This window comes from Diorhabda sublineata, unplaced genomic scaffold, assembly GCF_026230105.1.
Source record: "Diorhabda sublineata isolate icDioSubl1.1 unplaced genomic scaffold, icDioSubl1.1 Dsub_127, whole genome shotgun sequence".
Taxonomy (NCBI): domain Eukaryota; kingdom Metazoa; phylum Arthropoda; class Insecta; order Coleoptera; family Chrysomelidae; genus Diorhabda; species Diorhabda sublineata.
The window spans coordinates 1-20,411 of NW_026614053.1; the positions used below are offsets into that span (position 1 = coordinate 1).

Consider the following 20,411-nt stretch of genomic DNA (forward strand, 5'->3'; position numbering starts at 1 on the left):
ATTTGCATCCTAGATCCTAGTAAGAAGGTAGTATACTCCGTTTTTTTCATTAGCCAAGTAGACAAAACATTCGGATGGCGCCGGCGGAGCGGCTAAGTACAAAAGGGTCGCAGTTTTTCTGTAAAGTTATTACTAGTAAACAAATCAAAACTCATTTCATAGGCGCGCGATAAAAATAAAATAAAATGGCCGAGTCGGAAAAAATGAAGAATTTATATAAGAAAAGGTCTATTATTAAGGCATCAGTTACAAGGTTTGAGAATTTTTTGAAGGAAATCGAACAAGATCCCTCAAAAAGAATTTACGTAGCCGATAGATTCGAAAGATTTAAAGTATCTTTAGACGATTTTGAAACAATTCAATCGGAAATTGAGGAAAATTTAGAAGATACGGAAAGAAATCAAATTGTTTTTGATAAGGATCGTAGAGAATTTGAAAACAAATTTTATGAGTTACTAAATGATGCTAAAACCTTGATGAACACGAACGATGGTGTATCAGATATTGAATCTTTGATAGTCGATAGTTCTAGGCCGCGATCAGGTATATCTCATAATCTAAGATTACCAAAAATTTCCTTACCATCTTTTTCGGGTGAAGAAAATTGTTGGTCATCATTTCACGACCGATTTAAATCACTAATTCATGATGATTCGAGTTTGTCTACAACAGAAAAATTCTTCTATGCAAATTCTTCTTGCAATCAGCAGTAAAAGGTGAAGCTGCAAAATTAATAGGTGACTTAGAAAGTACTGATTCAAATTATGAAATTGCATGGGATATGTTAAAAGACAGGTACGAGGATACAAAATCTTTGATTAAAATCCATTTAAAAAATATTTTTGATTTGCCTAAAATCAATAAAGAAAATTTTTCTGACTTAAGAAATTTCTTAGACATATTCAATTTAAATTATAGAGCATTAAGGCAACTAAAAGAACCCGTAGATGAGTGGGACAGAATTTTATTATTTTTATTAGAAAAGAAACTTGACAAATATACACGTAAGGAATGGGAAACTAAAATACATAAAATAAAATCCCCGAGAATTGATTTATTTGTTGACTTTTTAAAGGAAAGATGCAGCATAAATAAAAATATAAATAATAATACCAATGTAAAACAGAATAAAGTGTTAAGTCACGCTTCTTTACAGACTAAAGGTCAATTTTGTATATATTGCAATAAATCTGATCATTTAATTTATAATTGTGAAAGTTTTTTGCGGTTAGATGCAGTCTCTAGGCTAAATTCAGTAAGGAAATTAAAGGGTTGCGTGAATTGTCTTCGCAAGGGCCACTTTGCTAATGTTTGTAGAGGATACAATTGTAGCATATGTAACAAGAAACATAACGTATTATTACATATAAATGAAGCTAGTAATGCAACTAAATTTTTTAATACTAAAGGAAATTTGTCTAATACAACAAATAACGAAAATGAACTTGAAATTAAATATACAATCGTCAAAAGTGGTGAAACTGCATCCGAAATTAATAGTTTGAGTTCTACAAGTATTTTTAATAACTGTGTTATTTTATTCACTGCATTGATAGATATCTTCGATGTTAATAATAAACCAGTGCGGTGCAGAGCTCTTTTGGATTCCGGAAGCCAAAGTTCATTTTGTACGACCGAGTTAGCACATGCATTGAATTTACCATATAAATCTGTTTCAATTCCAGTAGTAGGTATAAATGCAACAAATTCTACGAATGTTTCTAAAATTTTTCAGGCAAAAATAAAATCAATTCATACTGTATTTGAAGCAAATTTACCATTTTTAGTCGTAGATCAAATTACAGGTAAGGTACCACAGTTTAATATAGATCTTTCAAACATTCAAATTCCTAAAAATTTATTGCTGGCTGACATTACTTTTGATACATCAGCTAGGGAAGAGGCTACCTATTCTACAGGAATCGCATTTGGGGTGGATCATTTCAGGAAATTTTACAGCCCCTTCAATGGCTACATTTTGTAATCTTTCTAAAATAGACGTTCAGGAACAATTAAAGTCCTTTTGGAAAATTGAGGAAGTTTCTAATACAAATCAATCCGTTTACTCAGTAGAAGAAAATAATTGTGAGGAGTATTTCGTAAAAAACTTTTATAGAGAAGGTGATGGCCGATTTGTTGTTAAATTACCTTTCAAAAAAACCTATTTTTGGCCAAACTAGAGATATAGCTCTAAAGCGACTGAAGTCTGTAGAAAAAAGGGTGCTGAATAATAGTTACTTAAATACGGAATATTCTAAATTCATGGAAGATTATTCCAAGTTGGGGCATATGTCTTTGGTAAACGAATCTTTAGGGTCAGAAGTTAAATTCATTTTACCACACCACTGTGTACTAAAATCTAGTTCTTTGACTACTAAAGTATGGGTAGTTTTTGATGGTTCCTGTAAATCAACTAATAATATCAGTCTGAACGACGTTTTGATGGTGAGTCCAATCATACAACCTGATATATTTAATACATTGTTAAGATTTAGAAAGCACCAAATTGCCTTTACGGCAGATATAGAGAAGATGTACCGACAAATAAAGTTACATCCCTCGGATCGACAATTTCAACATATATTATGGCGAGAAGATAAGTCCAAATCGGTTCAAGAATATGAACTTAATACTGTAACTTACGGCTTAGGTCCTAGTTCACTTTTAGCCACCAGATGCTTGAAGCAACTGGCTATAGAAAATTCAAAGGATTTTCCCGAGGCAAGTCACGTCATAGAAAACAATTTCTACATGGATGATTTAATCTCAGGAACCGACAGTGTAGAAGACGCCATTCATTTAATCAAACACTTGATAAATATTCTAGATTCTGCTAAATTTCCACTTCGAAAATGGACGTCAAATAGAACAGAAATATTTGAAAATTTAAATCTGGATCTCTCTTCCTCTGAATTTATGATTAAGAATGGATCCAGTACAAAAACGTTAGGAGTCTTTTGGTTCTCCTTAGAGGACGTTTTTAGTTATTCCGCTAACAAATTAAGTATAAAAACTTATACCAAAAGATCGATTCTATCTATAATATCACAAGTTTTTGATCCGTTGGGATTAATCGCCCCGGTGACAATAACGGCAAAAATTTTACTGCAAAAATTGTGGTCACTCAAGGTAGATTGGGACGATGTTTTACCGGATTACTATGTTAAATCGTTTTTAAATTTTTATGACAACATATGTGAAATTAAAAATATCACGTTGTATGATAATCAATGTCATTGACTTAGAACTTCACTGTTTCACTGATGCCTCCACAAGCGCTTATGGAGCATTAATTTATATTTTATCCCGAAATAATATTGGCTATAAGGTAAGTTTAGCTTGTGCAAAATCCAAGGTAGCACCTTTGAAAACAATTACCCTTCCCCGTCTGGAGCTTATGGCAGCACTTTTAGGTGCACAATTAGCTTCAAGGCTACTGGAATCATTGAATTTATCCTTTGATAAAATAATGTTTTGGTGTGACTCCACAATTACATTGGCGTGGATAAAAAGGGAACCTAGTACTCTTAAGACTTTTGTAGCTAACAGAATATCTCAAATTCAAAGCTTAACGATGGACAAGGAATGGAGATATGTGCCTTCTTCGGAAAATCCAGCCGATTTCATATCAAGGGGAGTACAACCTTCAGAAATTAGCTCATATAAAATGTGGTGGAATGGGCCCTCCTTTTTGCCGCATTCTAGCCAATGGCCTTTAGCTCCAAATAATGGTATTACAAATTTACCAGAAACAAAACTTTCTATAAATTTAACCTTGGGAGCACAAATATGCAATGATTTTGACATAATATCTAAATACTCTAATTACAAAACTTTATTGCATGTGACTGCGTATTTATTTAGGTTTGCATCGAATTGCAAAAGGTCAGTAAAACTCAGAAATTTAGGTGAACTAACTTTGGGAGAACTTGATATCGCCAAATGTACTTTGATAAAATCAGTGCAGTACAAGAATTTTAAACCAGAAATAGACAAACTCAAATCAGGAAAACAGATTTCACATAAAAGCAAATTGCTTCTTCTTTCACCATTCTTAGATTCCGAAAACATATTGAGAGTTGGTGGCAGGCTGAACAAATCTGATCTATTTTATAACCAAAGGCATCAAATTATCTTACCATGTAAGGATTATTTCACAGAATTAAATGTTAATCATGAGCACAAAAGGCTTTTTCACGCTGGTACTCAAACAGTACTAGCTACCATTCGAAATGAGTTTTGCCCTCTTTCTGGTCGCCAAGTTATCCGCAGAGTTTTACGAAAATGTGTAAAATGTTTTCGAGTACAGCCTACTGGGCTAATTCAAAGAATGGGTGAACTACCTTCATCAAGGGTTAAACCATCAAAGCCATTTCATACGGTAGGTATTGACTATGCTGGCCCATATTTAATAAAGGACAGCAAGCTGCGTAACAAGAAATACATTAAGTCTTATATATGTTTGTTTATATGTTTTTCTTCCAAGGCCACTCACTTAGAACTAGTTAGTGATCTTACCTCTGATGGCTTCCTTAATGCATTCAAAAGATTTATTTCTCGTCGTGGTTTATGTAGGCACATTTATTCAGATAATGCAAGTACCTTTGTAAAGGCAAATAAGGATTTATTAAAGTATTTTGAATTAAGCCAATCTCTAGTTGTTCAAGAGTTTATAACCGATAACTTGATTACTTGGCATTTCAATCCTCCTTACTCTCCTCATATGGGAGGATTGTGGGAACGTGCAGTTCGCTCTACTAAATACCATTTGAAACGTGTACTAAACAACACTTACCTTACTTATGAAGAATTTTATACTCTTCTATCTCAAATTGAGGGCATCCTAAATTCTCGCCCTCTCCTTCCTCTTACCGAAGATCCTGATGATCTACAGCCTTTGACTCCAGCACACTTCTTAATCGGTACTGCGATTCAAACAATTCCAGAGCCAGCTGTTCCTGCTGACCATAAAATTCAGTTATCTCGATACAAGCACATTACTATGATGATACAGCACTTTTGGACTATGTGGTCCAAGGACTACTTGAACTTACTCCAGCAGCGACCCAAATGGCGAGGTACTCAAATTGACTCTATCCAAGTGGGATCTATGGTGCTCTTAAAGGAAGATGGTACCCCTCCAATGAGTTGGAAATTGGGACGCATAGTAAAGACTCATCCAGGCAGTGATGGACTTGTTAGAGTAGTGACAGTAAAGACTTACAGTGGTATCACTAAACGTGCTATAAATAAGATATGTGTTTTACCTATAGACGATTAAGGGTTATTTGGTTGTACTTATTTTTTACTTGTATATAATTTTATGCTATGTTTATTTCTTTAATGTATATTTTTTTTTCTTTTTGAAAGCTGGTACTTTCAAGGCCGGCGCTATGTTTGATTTTGTTTTGATTTTTGTTTAATTTTTATTTAGAAATTCATTCTACTCTACGCCTCTGGCAGTCTCTCTTTCTTCGTTACTTGTCGTTTTTATGTAGCGATACGAGAACGAGTATGTGTATTATATAGACCGAAGGAAGAACGTTTTTGGTTCTAATAAAAGAAGCTTTGCTTCCAGAAAATAAATGGGACTTTGTTTCATTTAAAATAAATAGAAACTTTAAATACAAAATAAAATTATACAGTCCACATCATTCAATACAACAGTCATAGTCTTGTCGGACTAACTCCTTACTGTTGCATATTTAACCCTATAGAGTTAATTTGGGCAAACGTAAAATACGAATTACGAAAATGTAATCAGTCTCCAGAACTGAGTAAAGAGGTTGTAGAACTAGAAAATTCTGGAACAGATCGCCAAGCGCTTTGAAAAAACTGTATTGAACATATTATCAAAGAAGAAGATGAGTATGTGGTATCACTCTTTTTACAACCCTTCATAATTCAATCAAATGATGACTCTAGTTCAGGCGATTTTGACGACCATTTATAAAGAAACTTTGGAATTGAATTTTTTTTTCTTCTATTTTATTTGTAACGAATGCATTTTCCTTTATGGTATTTGCTTTGAAATTTCGTTTTCCAGAAAAAAAAAACGTTTAAAGTACAAAAAGGGCTTAGTTCACATATGGAATCCTGTTTAAACGAAACTCCTTCACGGACAGATATATTTTACTCATCTATTTACGTTTTATAATTTAATATTCAGTTGTAGCAAATTAACGGGGTATAATAATGATGTTTTTCTAAGTTCCTAGTAGGACTACATTTAAATGCATCTGTCTAAATAACGGCGTATAATACCGTCCAATTTATAATGATTCGATTGTCTTTTACCGAATACTTTCTCGCATAAGATATATATATATATATATATATATAAATTTATGAAATGAAGTATCTACGCCCTTGGTAGGTCAAAAAAAACGGCAAGGTTTTTATAATCTGCAACTGATATTGGAATAACTATACCTACCTACGATAGTGCTAATCCAAGAAGTAGATGTGGATTTGGATTAGCCACTGGTCTTAGTCAGATGGAAAACTTATGGCACAATTTTATTTAGTAAGTTAAAGCCATATTGTATACACACAGATGTCCAGTTGAAATGTCATTAAAAATAACCATGGGATAATATCAAATTGATGAAACTGAAATTACAAGTCAATTTCAAGATAATCAGTAATAAATTCAGCACTTTCTTCTCAGTCTATTCGGTTGTTTCATTTCAATCGCCTTATAGTTGTTAAAAACAGTGTGTTGAACACGAACACATTTCTTTTTTTCAAAAGTGGCCAAAAGTGACTTTTTAATAAAAAATCCGAGTATTGATATTCTTTGTTCACGAATAATTAACATTTTGGAATTTAACAGGTATAAAATATAAGCAAATTAAAAATTTTTGTTAATTGAACAAATTTGAAGCACTTCAAAAAAAGATAACGCAAAACATTCAAAATATGTTTTTCGGATTGATTCTTGTCCTTCACTTTTAATAGCAACATCGAGATATGCAGCGATAGAGAGATAGATCAAAGTTTATACGATTATGGAGTTTAAGTACGGAAAGTGATATTACTTCTACTTTCAGATTTGAATATTGAGAGTAAACTGAGCTATGGATTAAAAAGAGAGTTTATTAATAGCGATATCGAATGATTAGTTTTCCAGATCATAAAATGATCCGATCTAAAACAACAATGAGAAAATAACCTATATGGATAGCACTATTTGATATTCATGTTTACCATTTCGTGATAATCTTATTTCGTAATGCATATTAATAACTCAACCTTCGATCAGAAAATTTTTATATTGCATATACACAATTCAAAATTTCCTCATGTTTCTAGAGTTGGTTAGAGAATATGTTAATTTTTATGAAATAATTATTTATGTAACGAGTGCACAAGTAAATGTTTATTGCAAACGACGTGAATTTGTCGTGCACGACATGTTTGTCAACACGTCGAGTGCAGTAAACACATTGCACGAGTTACATACAATTTTTTTAAGTTCATTAAAAAATGTTTTATTTAGGTGTAGAAAAATAATTAACACTATCGGTTAACATAGAGAAAGTTAGGGACTACTAATTAGGAATAATTTTACTTAAACATTATTTGTTCCCATAATATTAAAAGTGAATGTACAATTTTAGGCAATTTCCAATATTAATATTTCTTAGTGAATTACTTTTTAATTCTACTTCTTAATTCGTGACTTCTCTAAATTTACTACTACTTGGTATCTGTACATTGTCATTTTCTTCAACTTGAGATATTTGTTTTGAAACATTGAGTTTGTTTGCAAGTGATTGCTTTATGTCTCCTTCCGCTACTGTCAACGATTTCCATCCGCCGTGTCGTTTGAGCTCTAGTATATCTGCTCCAGTATTTGCAAGAAGTGTGGCAGGTTATATCAGGATTCTCCAAATCAAGAAATTTTGCAATTTCATACGGCAAACGTGTTTACACCAATAGCTTGGACAGGCACTTTTAATTGCGCTAAGTTAGATGCAAACTTACTCAAATATATAAGAAATGTCGAAATTCGACTTCAAACTAGGAAGATAGACTTTGAAAATTTTCAATCAACACAAAGTGACAATCGACCTCAAAGGGCTTCAATGGATGTAAATTGACGATATCTGACAAAGTTAGATGCAAACTCACTCAAATATATAAGAAATGTTGGAATTCGACTTCAAATTAGGAAGATAGACTTTGAAAATTTTCAATCAACACAAAGTGACAATCGACATCAATGGGCTTCAATGGATGTTAATCAACGATATCTGACAAAGTTAGATGCAAACTTACTCAAATATATAAGAAATGTTGGAATTCGACTTCAAATTAGGAAGATAGACTTTGAAAATTTTCGATAAACACAAAGTGATAATCGACCTCAATGGGCTTCAATGGATGTTAATCAACGATATCTGACGAATTTAAATACAAACTTACTCAAATATATAAGAAATGTCGAAATTCGACTTCAAATTAGGAAGATAGACTTTGAAAAATTTCAATCAACACAAAGTGACAATCGACCTCAATGGGCTTCAATGGATGTAAATCGACGATATCTGACGAAGTTAGATGCAAACTCACTCAAATATATAAGAAATGTCGAAATTCGACTTCAAACTAGGAAGATAGACTTCGAAAATTTTCATTCCACACAAAGTGACAATCGACCTCATAGGGCTTCAATGGATGTTAATCAACGATATCTGACAAAGTTGAATGCAAACTCACTCAAATACATAAGAAATGTCGGAATTCGACTTCAAATTAGGAAGATAGACTTTGAAAATTTTCAATCAACACAAAGTGACAATCGACCTCAATGGGCTTCAAATGATGTAAATCGACGATATCTGACAAAGTTAGATGCGAACTCACTCAAATATATAAGAAATGTTGGAATTAGACTTCAAATTTGGAAGATAGACTTTGAAAATTTTCGATCAACACAAAGTTATAATCGACCTCAATGGGCTTCAATGGATGTAAATCGACGATATCTGACAAAGTTAGAGGGAAACTCACTCAAATATATAAGAAATGTTGGAATTAGACTTCAAATTTGGAAGATAGACTTTGAAAATTTTCGATCAACACAAAGTTATAATCGACCTCAATGGGCTTCAATGGATGTAAATCGACGATATCTGACGAAGTTAGAGGGAAACTCACTCAAATATATAAGAAATGTTGGAATTAGACTTCAAATTTGGAAGATAGACTTTGAAAATTTTCGATCAACACAAAGTTATAATCGACCTGAATGGGCTTCAATGGATGTAAATCGACGATATCTGACAAAGTTAGATGCAAACTCACTCAAATATATAAGGAATGTCGAAATTCGACTTCAAACTAGGAAGATAGACTTTGAAAACTTTCAATCAACACAAAGTGACAATCGACCTCATTGGGCTTCAATGGATGTTAATCGACGATATCTGACAAAGCTGGACGCAAACTTCTTCGAATATATAAGAAATGTCGAAATTCGTCTTCAAATTAGGAAGCTTGACTTTGAAAATTTTCAATCCACAAAAAGTGACAGTCGACCTCAATGGGCTTCAGTGGATGTTAATCGACGATATCTGACAAAGTTAGATGCGAACTCACTCAAATATATAAGAAATGTTGGAATTAGACTTCAAATTTGGAAGATAGACTTTGAAAATTTTCGATCAACACAAAGTGACAATCGACCTCAATGGGCTTCAATGGATGTTAATCAACGATATCTGACAAAGTTAGATGCAAACTTACTCAAATATATAAGAAATGTCGAAATTCGACTCCAAACTAGGAAGATAGACTTTGAAAATTTTCAATCAACACAAAGTGACAATCGACCTCAAAGGGCTTCAATGGATGTAAATTGACGATATCTGACAAAGTTAGATGCAAACTCACTCAAATATATAAGAAATGTCGAAAGTCGACTTCAAACTAGGAAGATAGACTTCGAAAATTTTCATTCCACACAAAGTGACAATCGACCTCAAAGGGCTTCAATGGATGTTAATCAACGATATCTGACAAAGTTGAATGCAAACTCACTCAAATACATAAGAAATGTCGGAATTCGACTTCAAATTAGGAAGATAGACTTTGAAAATTTTCAATCATCACAAAGTGATAATCGACGTGAATGGGCTTCAATGGATGTTAATCGACGATATCTGACAAAGTTAGATGCGAACTCACTCAAATATATAAGAAATGTTGGAATTCGACTTCAAATTAGGAAGATAGACTTTGAAAATTTTCAATCAACACAAAGTGACAATCGACCTCAATGGGCTTCAATGGATGTTAATCAACGATATCTGACAAAGTTAGATGCAAACTTACTCAAATATATAAGAAATGTCGAAATTCGACTTCAAACTAGGAAGATAGACTTTGAAAATTTTCAATCAACACAAAGTTATAATCGACCTCAATGGGCTTCAATGGATGTAAATCGACGATATCTGACAAAGTTAGAGGGAAACTCACTCAAATATATAAGAAATGTTGGAATTAGACTTCAAATTTGGAAGATAGACTTTGAAAATTTTCGATCAACACAAAGTTATAATCGACCTGAATGGGCTTCAATGGATGTAAATCGACGATATCTGACAAAGTTAGATGCAAACTCACTCAAATATATAAGGAATGTCGAAATTCGACTTCAAACTAGGAAGATAGACTTTGAAAACTTTCAATCAACACAAAGTGACAATCGACCTCATTGGGCTTCAATGGATGTTAATCGACGATATCTGACAAAGCTGGACGCAAACTTCTTCGAATATATAAGAAATGTCGAAATTCGTCTTCAAATTAGGAAGCTTGACTTTGAAAATTTTCAATCCACAAAAAGTGACAGTCGACCTCAATGGGCTTCAGTGGATGTTAATCGACGATATCTGACAAAGTTGGATGCGAACTCACTCAAATACATAAGAAATGTCGGAATTCGCTTCAAATTAGGAAGATAGACTTTGAAAATTTTCAATCATCACAAAGTGATAATCGACGTGAAAGGGCTTCAATGGATGTTAATCGACGATATCTGACAAAGTTAGATGCGAACTCACTCAAATATATAAGAAATGTTGGAATTAGACTCCAAACTAGGAAGATAGACTTTGAAAATTTTCAATCAACACAAAGTGACAATCGACCTCAAAGGGCTTCAATGGATGTAAATTGACGATATCTGACAAAGTTAGATGCAAACTCACTCAAATATATAAGAAATGTCGAAATTCGACTTCAAACTAGGAAGATAGACTTCGAAAATTTTCATTCCACACAAAGTGACGATCGACCTCAAAGGGCTTCAATGGATGTTAATCAACGATATCTGACAAAGTTGAATGCAAACTCACTCAAATACATAAGAAATGTCGGAATTCGACTTCAAATTAGGAAGATAGACTTTGAAAATTTTCAATCATCACAAAGTGATAATCGACGTGAATGGGCTTCAATGGATGTTAATCGACGATATCTGACAAAGTTAGATGCGAACTCACTCAAATATATAAGAAATGTTGGAATTAGACTTCAAATTTGGAAGATAGACTTTGAAAATTTTCGATCAACACAAAGTGACAATCGACCTCAATGGGCTTCAATGGATATTAATCAACGATATCTGACAAAGTTAGATGCAAACTTACTCAAATATATAAGAAATGTCGAAATTCGACTCCAAACTAGGAAGATAGACTTTGAAAATTTTCAATCAACACAAAGTGACAATCGACCTCAAAGGGCTTCAATGGATGTAAATTGACGATATCTGACAAAGTTAGATGCAAACTCACTCAAATATATAAGAAATGTCGAAATTCGACTTCAAATTAGGAAGATAGACTTTGAAAATTTTCGATCAACACAAAGTGATAATCGACCTCAATGGGCTTCAATGGATGTTAATCAACGATATCTGACGAAGTTAGATGCAAACTCACTCAAATATATAAGAAATGTCGAAATTCGACTTCAAACTAGGAAGATAGACTTCGAAAATTTTCATTCCACACAAAGTGACAATCGACCTCAAAGGGCTTCAATGGATGTTAATCAACGATATCTGACAAAGTTGAATGCAAACTCACTCAAATACATAAGAATTGTCGAAATTTGACTTCAAATTAGGAAGATAGACCTTGAAAATTTTCAATCAACACAAAGTGACAATCGTCCTCAATGGGCTTCAGTGGATGTAAATCGACGATATCTGACGAAGTTAGATGCAAACTCACTCAAATATATAAGAAATGTCGAAATTCGACTTCAAACTAGGAAGATAGACTTTGAAAATTTTCAATCAACACAAAGTGACAATCGACCTCAAAGGGCTTCATTGGATGTAAATTGACGATATCTGACAAAGTTAGATGCAAACTCACTCAAATATATAAGAAATGTTGGAATTCGACTTCAAATTAGGAAGATAGACTATGAAAATTTTCGATCAACACAAAGTGATAATCGACCTCAATGGGCTTCAATGGATGTTAATCAACGATATCTGACGAATTTAAATACAAACTTACTCAAATATATAAGAAATGTCGAAATTCGACTTCAAATTAGGAAGATAGACTTTGAAAATTTTCGATCAACACAAAGTTATAATCGACCTCAATGGGCTTCAATGGATGTAAATCGACGATATCTGACAAAGTTAGAGGGAAACTCACTCAAATATATAAGAAATGTTGGAATTAGACTTCAAATTTGGAAGATAGACTTTGAAAATTTTCGATCAACACAAAGTTATAATCGACCTCAATGGGCTTCAATGGATGTAAATCGACGATATCTGACGAAGTTAGAGGGAAACTCACTCAAATATATAAGAAATGTTGGAATTAGACTTCAAATTTGGAAGATAGACTTTGAAAATTTTCGATCAACACAAAGTTATAATCGACCTGAATGGGCTTCAATGGATGTAAATCGACGATATCTGACAAAGTTAGATGCAAACTCACTCAAATATATAAGGAATGTCGAAATTCGACTTCAAACTAGGAAGATAGACTTTGAAAACTTTCAATCAACACAAAGTGACAATCGACCTCATTGGGCTTCAATGGATGTTAATCGACGATATCTGACAAAGCTGGACGCAAACTTCTTCGAATATATAAGAAATGTCGAAATTCGTCTTCAAATTAGGAAGCTTGACTTTGAAAATTTTCAATCCACAAAAAGTGACAGTCGACCTCAATGGGCTTCAGTGGATGTTAATCGACGATATCTGACAAAGTTAGATGCGAACTCACTCAAATATATAAGAAATGTTGGAATTAGACTTCAAATTTGGAAGATAGACTTTGAAAATTTTCGATCAACACAAAGTGACAATCGACCTCAATGGGCTTCAATGGATATTAATCAACGATATCTGACAAAGTTAGATGCAAACTTACTCAAATATATAAGAAATGTCGAAATTCGACTCCAAACTAGGAAGATAGACTTTGAAAATTTTCAATCAACACAAAGTGACAATCGACCTCAAAGGGCTTCAATGGATGTAAATTGACGATATCTGACAAAGTTAGATGCAAACTCACTCAAATATATAAGAAATGTCGAAATTCGACTTCAAATTAGGAAGATAGACTTTGAAAATTTTCGATCAACACAAAGTGATAATCGACCTCAATGGGCTTCAATGGATGTTAATCAACGATATCTGACGAAGTTAGATGCAAACTCACTCAAATATATAAGAAATGTCGAAATTCGACTTCAAACTAGGAAGATAGACTTCGAAAATTTTCATTCCACACAAAGTGACAATCGACCTCAAAGGGCTTCAATGGATGTTAATCAACGATATCTGACAAAGTTGAATGCAAACTCACTCAAATACATAAGAATTGTCGAAATTTGACTTCAAATTAGGAAGATAGACCTTGAAAATTTTCAATCAACACAAAGTGACAATCGTCCTCAATGGGCTTCAGTGGATGTAAATCGACGATATCTGACGAAGTTAGATGCAAACTCACTCAAATATATAAGAAATGTCGAAATTCGACTTCAAACTAGGAAGATAGACTTTGAAAATTTTCAATCAACACAAAGTGACAATCGACCTCAAAGGGCTTCATTGGATGTAAATTGACGATATCTGACAAAGTTAGATGCAAACTCACTCAAATATATAAGAAATGTTGGAATTCGACTTCAAATTAGGAAGATAGACTATGAAAATTTTCGATCAACACAAAGTGATAATCGACCTCAATGGGCTTCAATGGATGTTAATCAACGATATCTGACGAATTTAAATACAAACTTACTCAAATATATAAGAAATGTCGAAATTCGACTTCAAATTAGGAAGATAGACTTTGAAAAATTTCAATCAACACAAAGTGACAATCGACCTCAATGGGCTTCAATGGATGTAAATCGACGATATCTGACGAAGTTAGATGCAAACTCACTCAAATATATAAGAAATGTCGAAAATCGACTTCAAACTAGGAAGATAGACTTCGAAAATTTTCATTCCACACAAAGTGACAATCGACCTCATAGGGCTTCAATGGATGTTAATCAACGATATCTGACAAAGTTGAATGCAAACTCACTCAAATACATAAGAAATGTCGGAATTCGACTTCAAATTAGGAAGATAGACTTTGAAAATTTTCAATCAACACAAAGTGACAATCGACCTCAATGGGCTTCAAATGATGTAAATCGACGATATCTGACAAAGTTAGATGCGAACTCACTCAAATATATAAGAAATGTTGGAATTAGACTTCAAATTTGGAAGATAGACTTTGAAAATTTTCGATCAACACAAAGTTATAATCGACCTCAATGGGCTTCAATGGATGTAAATCGACGATATCTGACAAAGTTAGAGGGAAACTCACTCAAATATATAAGAAATGTTGGAATTAGACTTCAAATTTGGAAGATAGACTTTGAAAATTTTCGATCAACACAAAGTTATAATCGACCTGAATGGGCTTCAATGGATGTAAATCGACGATATCTGACAAAGTTAGATGCAAACTCACTCAAATATATGAGGAATGTCGAAATTCGACTTCAAACTAGGAAGATAGACTTTGAAAACTTTCAATCAACACAAAGTGACAATCGACCTCATTGGGCTTCAATGGATGTTAATCGACGATATCTGACAAAGCTGGACGCAAACTTCTTCGAATATATAAGAAATGTCGAAATTCGTCTTCAAATTAGGAAGCTTGACTTTGAAAATTTTCAATCCACAAAAAGTGACAGTCGACCTCAATGGGCTTCAGTGGATGTTAATCGACGATATCTGACAAAGTTGGATGCGAACTCACTCAAATACATAAGAAATGTCGGAATTCGCTTCAAATTAGGAAGATAGACTTTGAAAATTTTCAATCATCACAAAGTGATAATCGACGTGAAAGGGCTTCAATGGATGTTAATCGACGATATCTGACAAAGTTAGATGCGAACTCACTCAAATATATAAGAAATGTTGGAATTAGACTCCAAACTAGGAAGATAGACTTTGAAAATTTTCAATCAACACAAAGTGACAATCGACCTCAAAGGGCTTCAATGGATGTAAATTGACGATATCTGACAAAGTTAGATGCAAACTCACTCAAATATATAAGAAATGTCGAAATTCGACTTCAAACTAGGAAGATAGACTTCGAAAATTTTCATTCCACACAAAGTGACGATCGACCTCAAAGGGCTTCAATGGATGTTAATCAACGATATCTGACAAAGTTGAATGCAAACTCACTCAAATACATAAGAAATGTCGGAATTTGACTTCAAATTAGGAAGATAGACCTTGAAAATTTTCAATCAACACAAAGTGACAATCGTCCTCAATGGGCTTCAGTGGATGTAAATCGACGATATCTGACGAAGTTAGATGCAAACTCACTCAAATATATAAGAAATGTCGAAATTCGACTTCAAACTAGGAAGATAGACTTTGAAAATTTTCAATCAACACAAAGTGACAATCGACCTCAAAGGGCTTCATTGGATGTAAATTGACGATATCTGACAAAGTTAGATGCAAACTCACTCAAATATATAAGAAATGTTGGAATTCGACTTCAAATTAGGAAGATAGACTATGAAAATTTTCGATCAACACAAAGTGATAATCGACCTCAATGGGCTTCAATGGATGTTAATCAACGATATCTGACGAATTTAAATACAAACTTACTCAAATATATAAGAAATGTCGAAATTCGACTTCAAATTAGGAAGATAGACTTTGAAAAATTTCAATCAACACAAAGTGACAATCGACCTCAATGGGCTTCAATGGATGTAAATCGACGATATCTGACGAAGTTAGATGCAAACTCACTCAAATATATAAGAAATGTCGAAAATCGACTTCAAACTAGGAAGATAGACTTCGAAAATTTTCATTCCACACAAAGTGACAATCGACCTCATAGGGCTTCAATGGATGTTAATCAACGATATCTGACAAAGTTGAATGCAAACTCACTCAAATACATAAGAAATGTCGGAATTCGACTTCAAATTAGGAAGATAGACTTTGAAAATTTTCAATCAACACAAAGTGACAATCGACCTCAATGGGCTTCAAATGATGTAAATCGACGATATCTGACAAAGTTAGATGCGAACTCACTCAAATATATAAGAAATGTTGGAATTCGACTTCAAATTAGGAAGATAGACTATGAAAATTTTCGATCAACACAAAGTGATAATCGACCTCAATGGGCTTCAATGGATGTTAATCAACGATATCTGACGAATTTAAATACAAACTTACTCAAATATATAAGAAATGTCGAAATTCGACTTCAAATTAGGAAGATAGACTTTGAAAAATTTCAATCAACACAAAGTGACAATCGACCTCAATGGGCTTCAATGGATGTAAATCGACGATATCTGACGAAGTTAGATGCAAACTCACTCAAATATATAAGAAATGTCGTAAATCGACTTCAAACTAGGAAGATAGACTTCGAAAATTTTCATTCCACACAAAGTGACAATCGACCTCATAGGGCTTCAATGGATGTTAATCAACGATATCTGACAAAGTTGAATGCAAACTCACTCAAATACATAAGAAATGTCGGAATTCGACTTCAAATTAGGAAGATAGACTTTGAAAATTTTCAATCAACACAAAGTGACAATCGACCTCAATGGGCTTCAAATGATGTAAATCGACGATATCTGACAAAGTTAGATGCGAACTCACTCAAATATATAAGAAATGTTGGAATTAGACTTCAAATTTGGAAGATAGACTTTGAAAATTTTCGATCAACACAAAGTTATAATCGACCTCAATGGGCTTCAATGGATGTAAATCGACGATATCTGACAAAGTTAGAGGGAAACTCACTCAAATATATAAGAAATGTTGGAATTAGACTTCAAATTTGGAAGATAGACTTTGAAAATTTTCGATCAACACAAAGTTATAATCGACCTGAATGGGCTTCAATGGATGTAAATCGACGATATCTGACAAAGTTAGATGCAAACTCACTCAAATATATAAGGAATGTCGAAATTCGACTTCAAACTAGGAAGATAGACTTTGAAAACTTTCAATCAACACAAAGTGACAATCGACCTCATTGGGCTTCAATGGATGTTAATCGACGATATCTGACAAAGCTGGACGCAAACTTCTTCGAATATATAAGAAATGTCGAAATTCGTCTTCAAATTAGGAAGCTTGACTTTGAAAATTTTCAATCCACAAAAAGTGACAGTCGACCTCAATGGGCTTCAGTGGATGTTAATCGACGATATCTGACAAAGTTGGATGCGAACTCACTCAAATACATAAGAAATGTCGGAATTCGCTTCAAATTAGGAAGATAGACTTTGAAAATTTTCAATCATCACAAAGTGATAATCGACGTGAAAGGGCTTCAATGGATGTTAATCGACGATATCTGACAAAGTTAGATGCGAACTCACTCAAATATATAAGAAATGTTGGAATTAGACTCCAAACTAGGAAGATAGACTTTGAAAATTTTCAATCAACACAAAGTGACAATCGACCTCAAAGGGCTTCAATGGATGTAAATTGACGATATCTGACATAGTTAGATGCAAACTCACTCAAATATATAAGAAATGTCGAAATTCGACTTCAAACTAGGAAGATAGACTTCGAAAATTTTCATTCCACACAAAGTGACGATCGACCTCAAAGGGCTTCAATGGATGTTAATCAACGATATCTGACAAAGTTGAATGCAAACTCACTCAAATACATAAGAAATGTCGGAATTCGACTTCAAATTAGGAAGATAGACTTTGAAAATTTTCAATCATCACAAAGTGATAATCGACGTGAATGGGCTTCAATGGATGTTAATCGACGATATCTGACAAAGTTAGATGCGAACTCACTCAAATATATAAGAAATGTTGGAATTAGACTTCAAATTTGGAAGATAGACTTTGAAAATTTTCGATCAACACAAAGTGACAATCGTCCTCAATGGGCTTCAGTGGATGTAAATCGACGATATCTGACGAAGTTAGATGCAAACTCACTCAAATATATAAGAAATGTTGGAATTCGACTCCAAACTAGGAAGATAGACTTTGAAAATTTTCAATCAACACAAAGTGACAATCGACCTCAAAGGGCTTCAATGGATGTAAATTGACGATATCTGACAAAGTTAGATGCAAACTCACTCAAATATATAAGAAATGTCGAAATTCGACTTCAAATTAGGAAGATAGACTTTGAAAATTTTCGATCAACACAAAGTGATAATCGACCTCAATGGGCTTCAATGGATGTTAATCAACGATATCTGACGAAGTTAGATGCAAACTCACTCAAATATATAAGAAATGTCGAAATTCGACTTCAAACTAGGAAGATAGACTTCGAAAATTTTCATTCCACACAAAGTGACAATCGACCTCAAAGGGCTTCAATGGATGTTAATCAACGATATCTGACAAAGTTGAATGCAAACTCACTCAAATACATAAGAATTGTCGAAATTTGACTTCAAATTAGGAAGATAGACCTTGAAAATTTTCAATCAACACAAAGTGACAATCGTCCTCAATGGGCTTCAGTGGATGTAAATCGACGATATCTGACGAAGTTAGATGCAAACTCACTCAAATATATAAGAAATGTCGAAATTCGACTTCAAACTAGGAAGATAGACTTCGAAAATTTTCATTCCACACAAAGTGAGAATCGACCTCAAAGGGCTTCAATGGATGTTAATCAACGATATCTGACAAAGTTGAATGCAAACTCACTCAAATACATAAGAAATGTCGGAATTCGACTTCAAATTAGGAAGATAGACTTTGAAAATTTTCAATCATCACAAAGTGATAATCGACGTGAATGGGCTTCAATGGATGTTAATCGACGATATCTGACAAAGTTAGATGCGAACTCACTCAAATATATAAGAAATGTTGGAATTAGACTTCAAATTTGGAAGATAGATTTTGAAATTTTCGATCAACACAAAGTGATAATCGACCTCAATGTGCTTCAGTGGATGTAAATCGACGATATCTGACAAAGTTAGATGCAATCTTACTCAAATATATAAGAAATGTCGAAATTCGACTTCAAATTAGGAAGATAGACTTTGAAAATTTTCGATCAACACAAAGTGATAATCGACCTCAATGGGCTTCAATGGATGTTAATCAACGATATCCGACAAAAATAGATGCAAACTTACTCAAATATATAAGAAATGTCGAAATTCGACTTCAAACTAGGAAGATAGACTTTGAAAATTTTCAATCAACACAAAGTGACAATCGACCTCAAAGGGCTTCAATGGATGTAAATTGACGATATCTGACAAAGTTAGATGCAAACTCACTCAAATATATAAGAAATGTTGGAATTCGACTTCAAATTAGGAAGATAGACTTTGGAAATTTTCAATCAACACAAAGTGACAATCGACCTCAATGGGCTTCAATGGATGTTAATCAACGATATCTGACAAAGTTAGATGCAAACTTACTCAAATATATAAGAAATGTCGAAATTCGACTTCAAACTAGGAAGATAGACTTTGAAAATTTTCAATCAACACAAAGTGACAATCGACCTCAAAGGGCTTCATTGGATGTAAATTGACGATATCTGACAAAGTTAGATGCAAACTCACTCAAATATATAAGAAATGTTGGAATTCGACTTCAAATTAGGAAGATAGACTTTGAAAATTTTCGATCAACACAAAGTGATAATCGACCTCAATGGGCTTCAATGGATGTTAATCAACGATATCTGACGAATTTAAATACAAACTTACTCAAATATATAAGAAATGTCGAAATTCGACTTCAAATTAGGAAGATAGACTTTGAAAAATTTCAATCAACACAAAGTG

The 20,411-nt window shown here is 33.4% G+C and overlaps 1 protein-coding gene across 1 annotated transcript; it reads left to right on the forward strand.

Annotated features, from left to right (window-relative positions):
- Positions 1-672: 672 nt before the first annotated feature.
- On the forward strand, positions 673-5,281 carry LOC130452026 (uncharacterized; the record flags this gene model as incomplete). Its single annotated transcript, XM_056791380.1, has 7 exons — positions 673-795; positions 919-1,163; positions 1,233-1,514; positions 1,557-1,805; positions 2,117-3,129; positions 3,329-4,381; positions 4,487-5,281. Coding segments are annotated over 7 exons (3,760 nt in total), but the record flags the coding sequence as incomplete, so codon positions are not given.
- Positions 5,282-20,411: the final 15,130 nt, after the last annotated feature.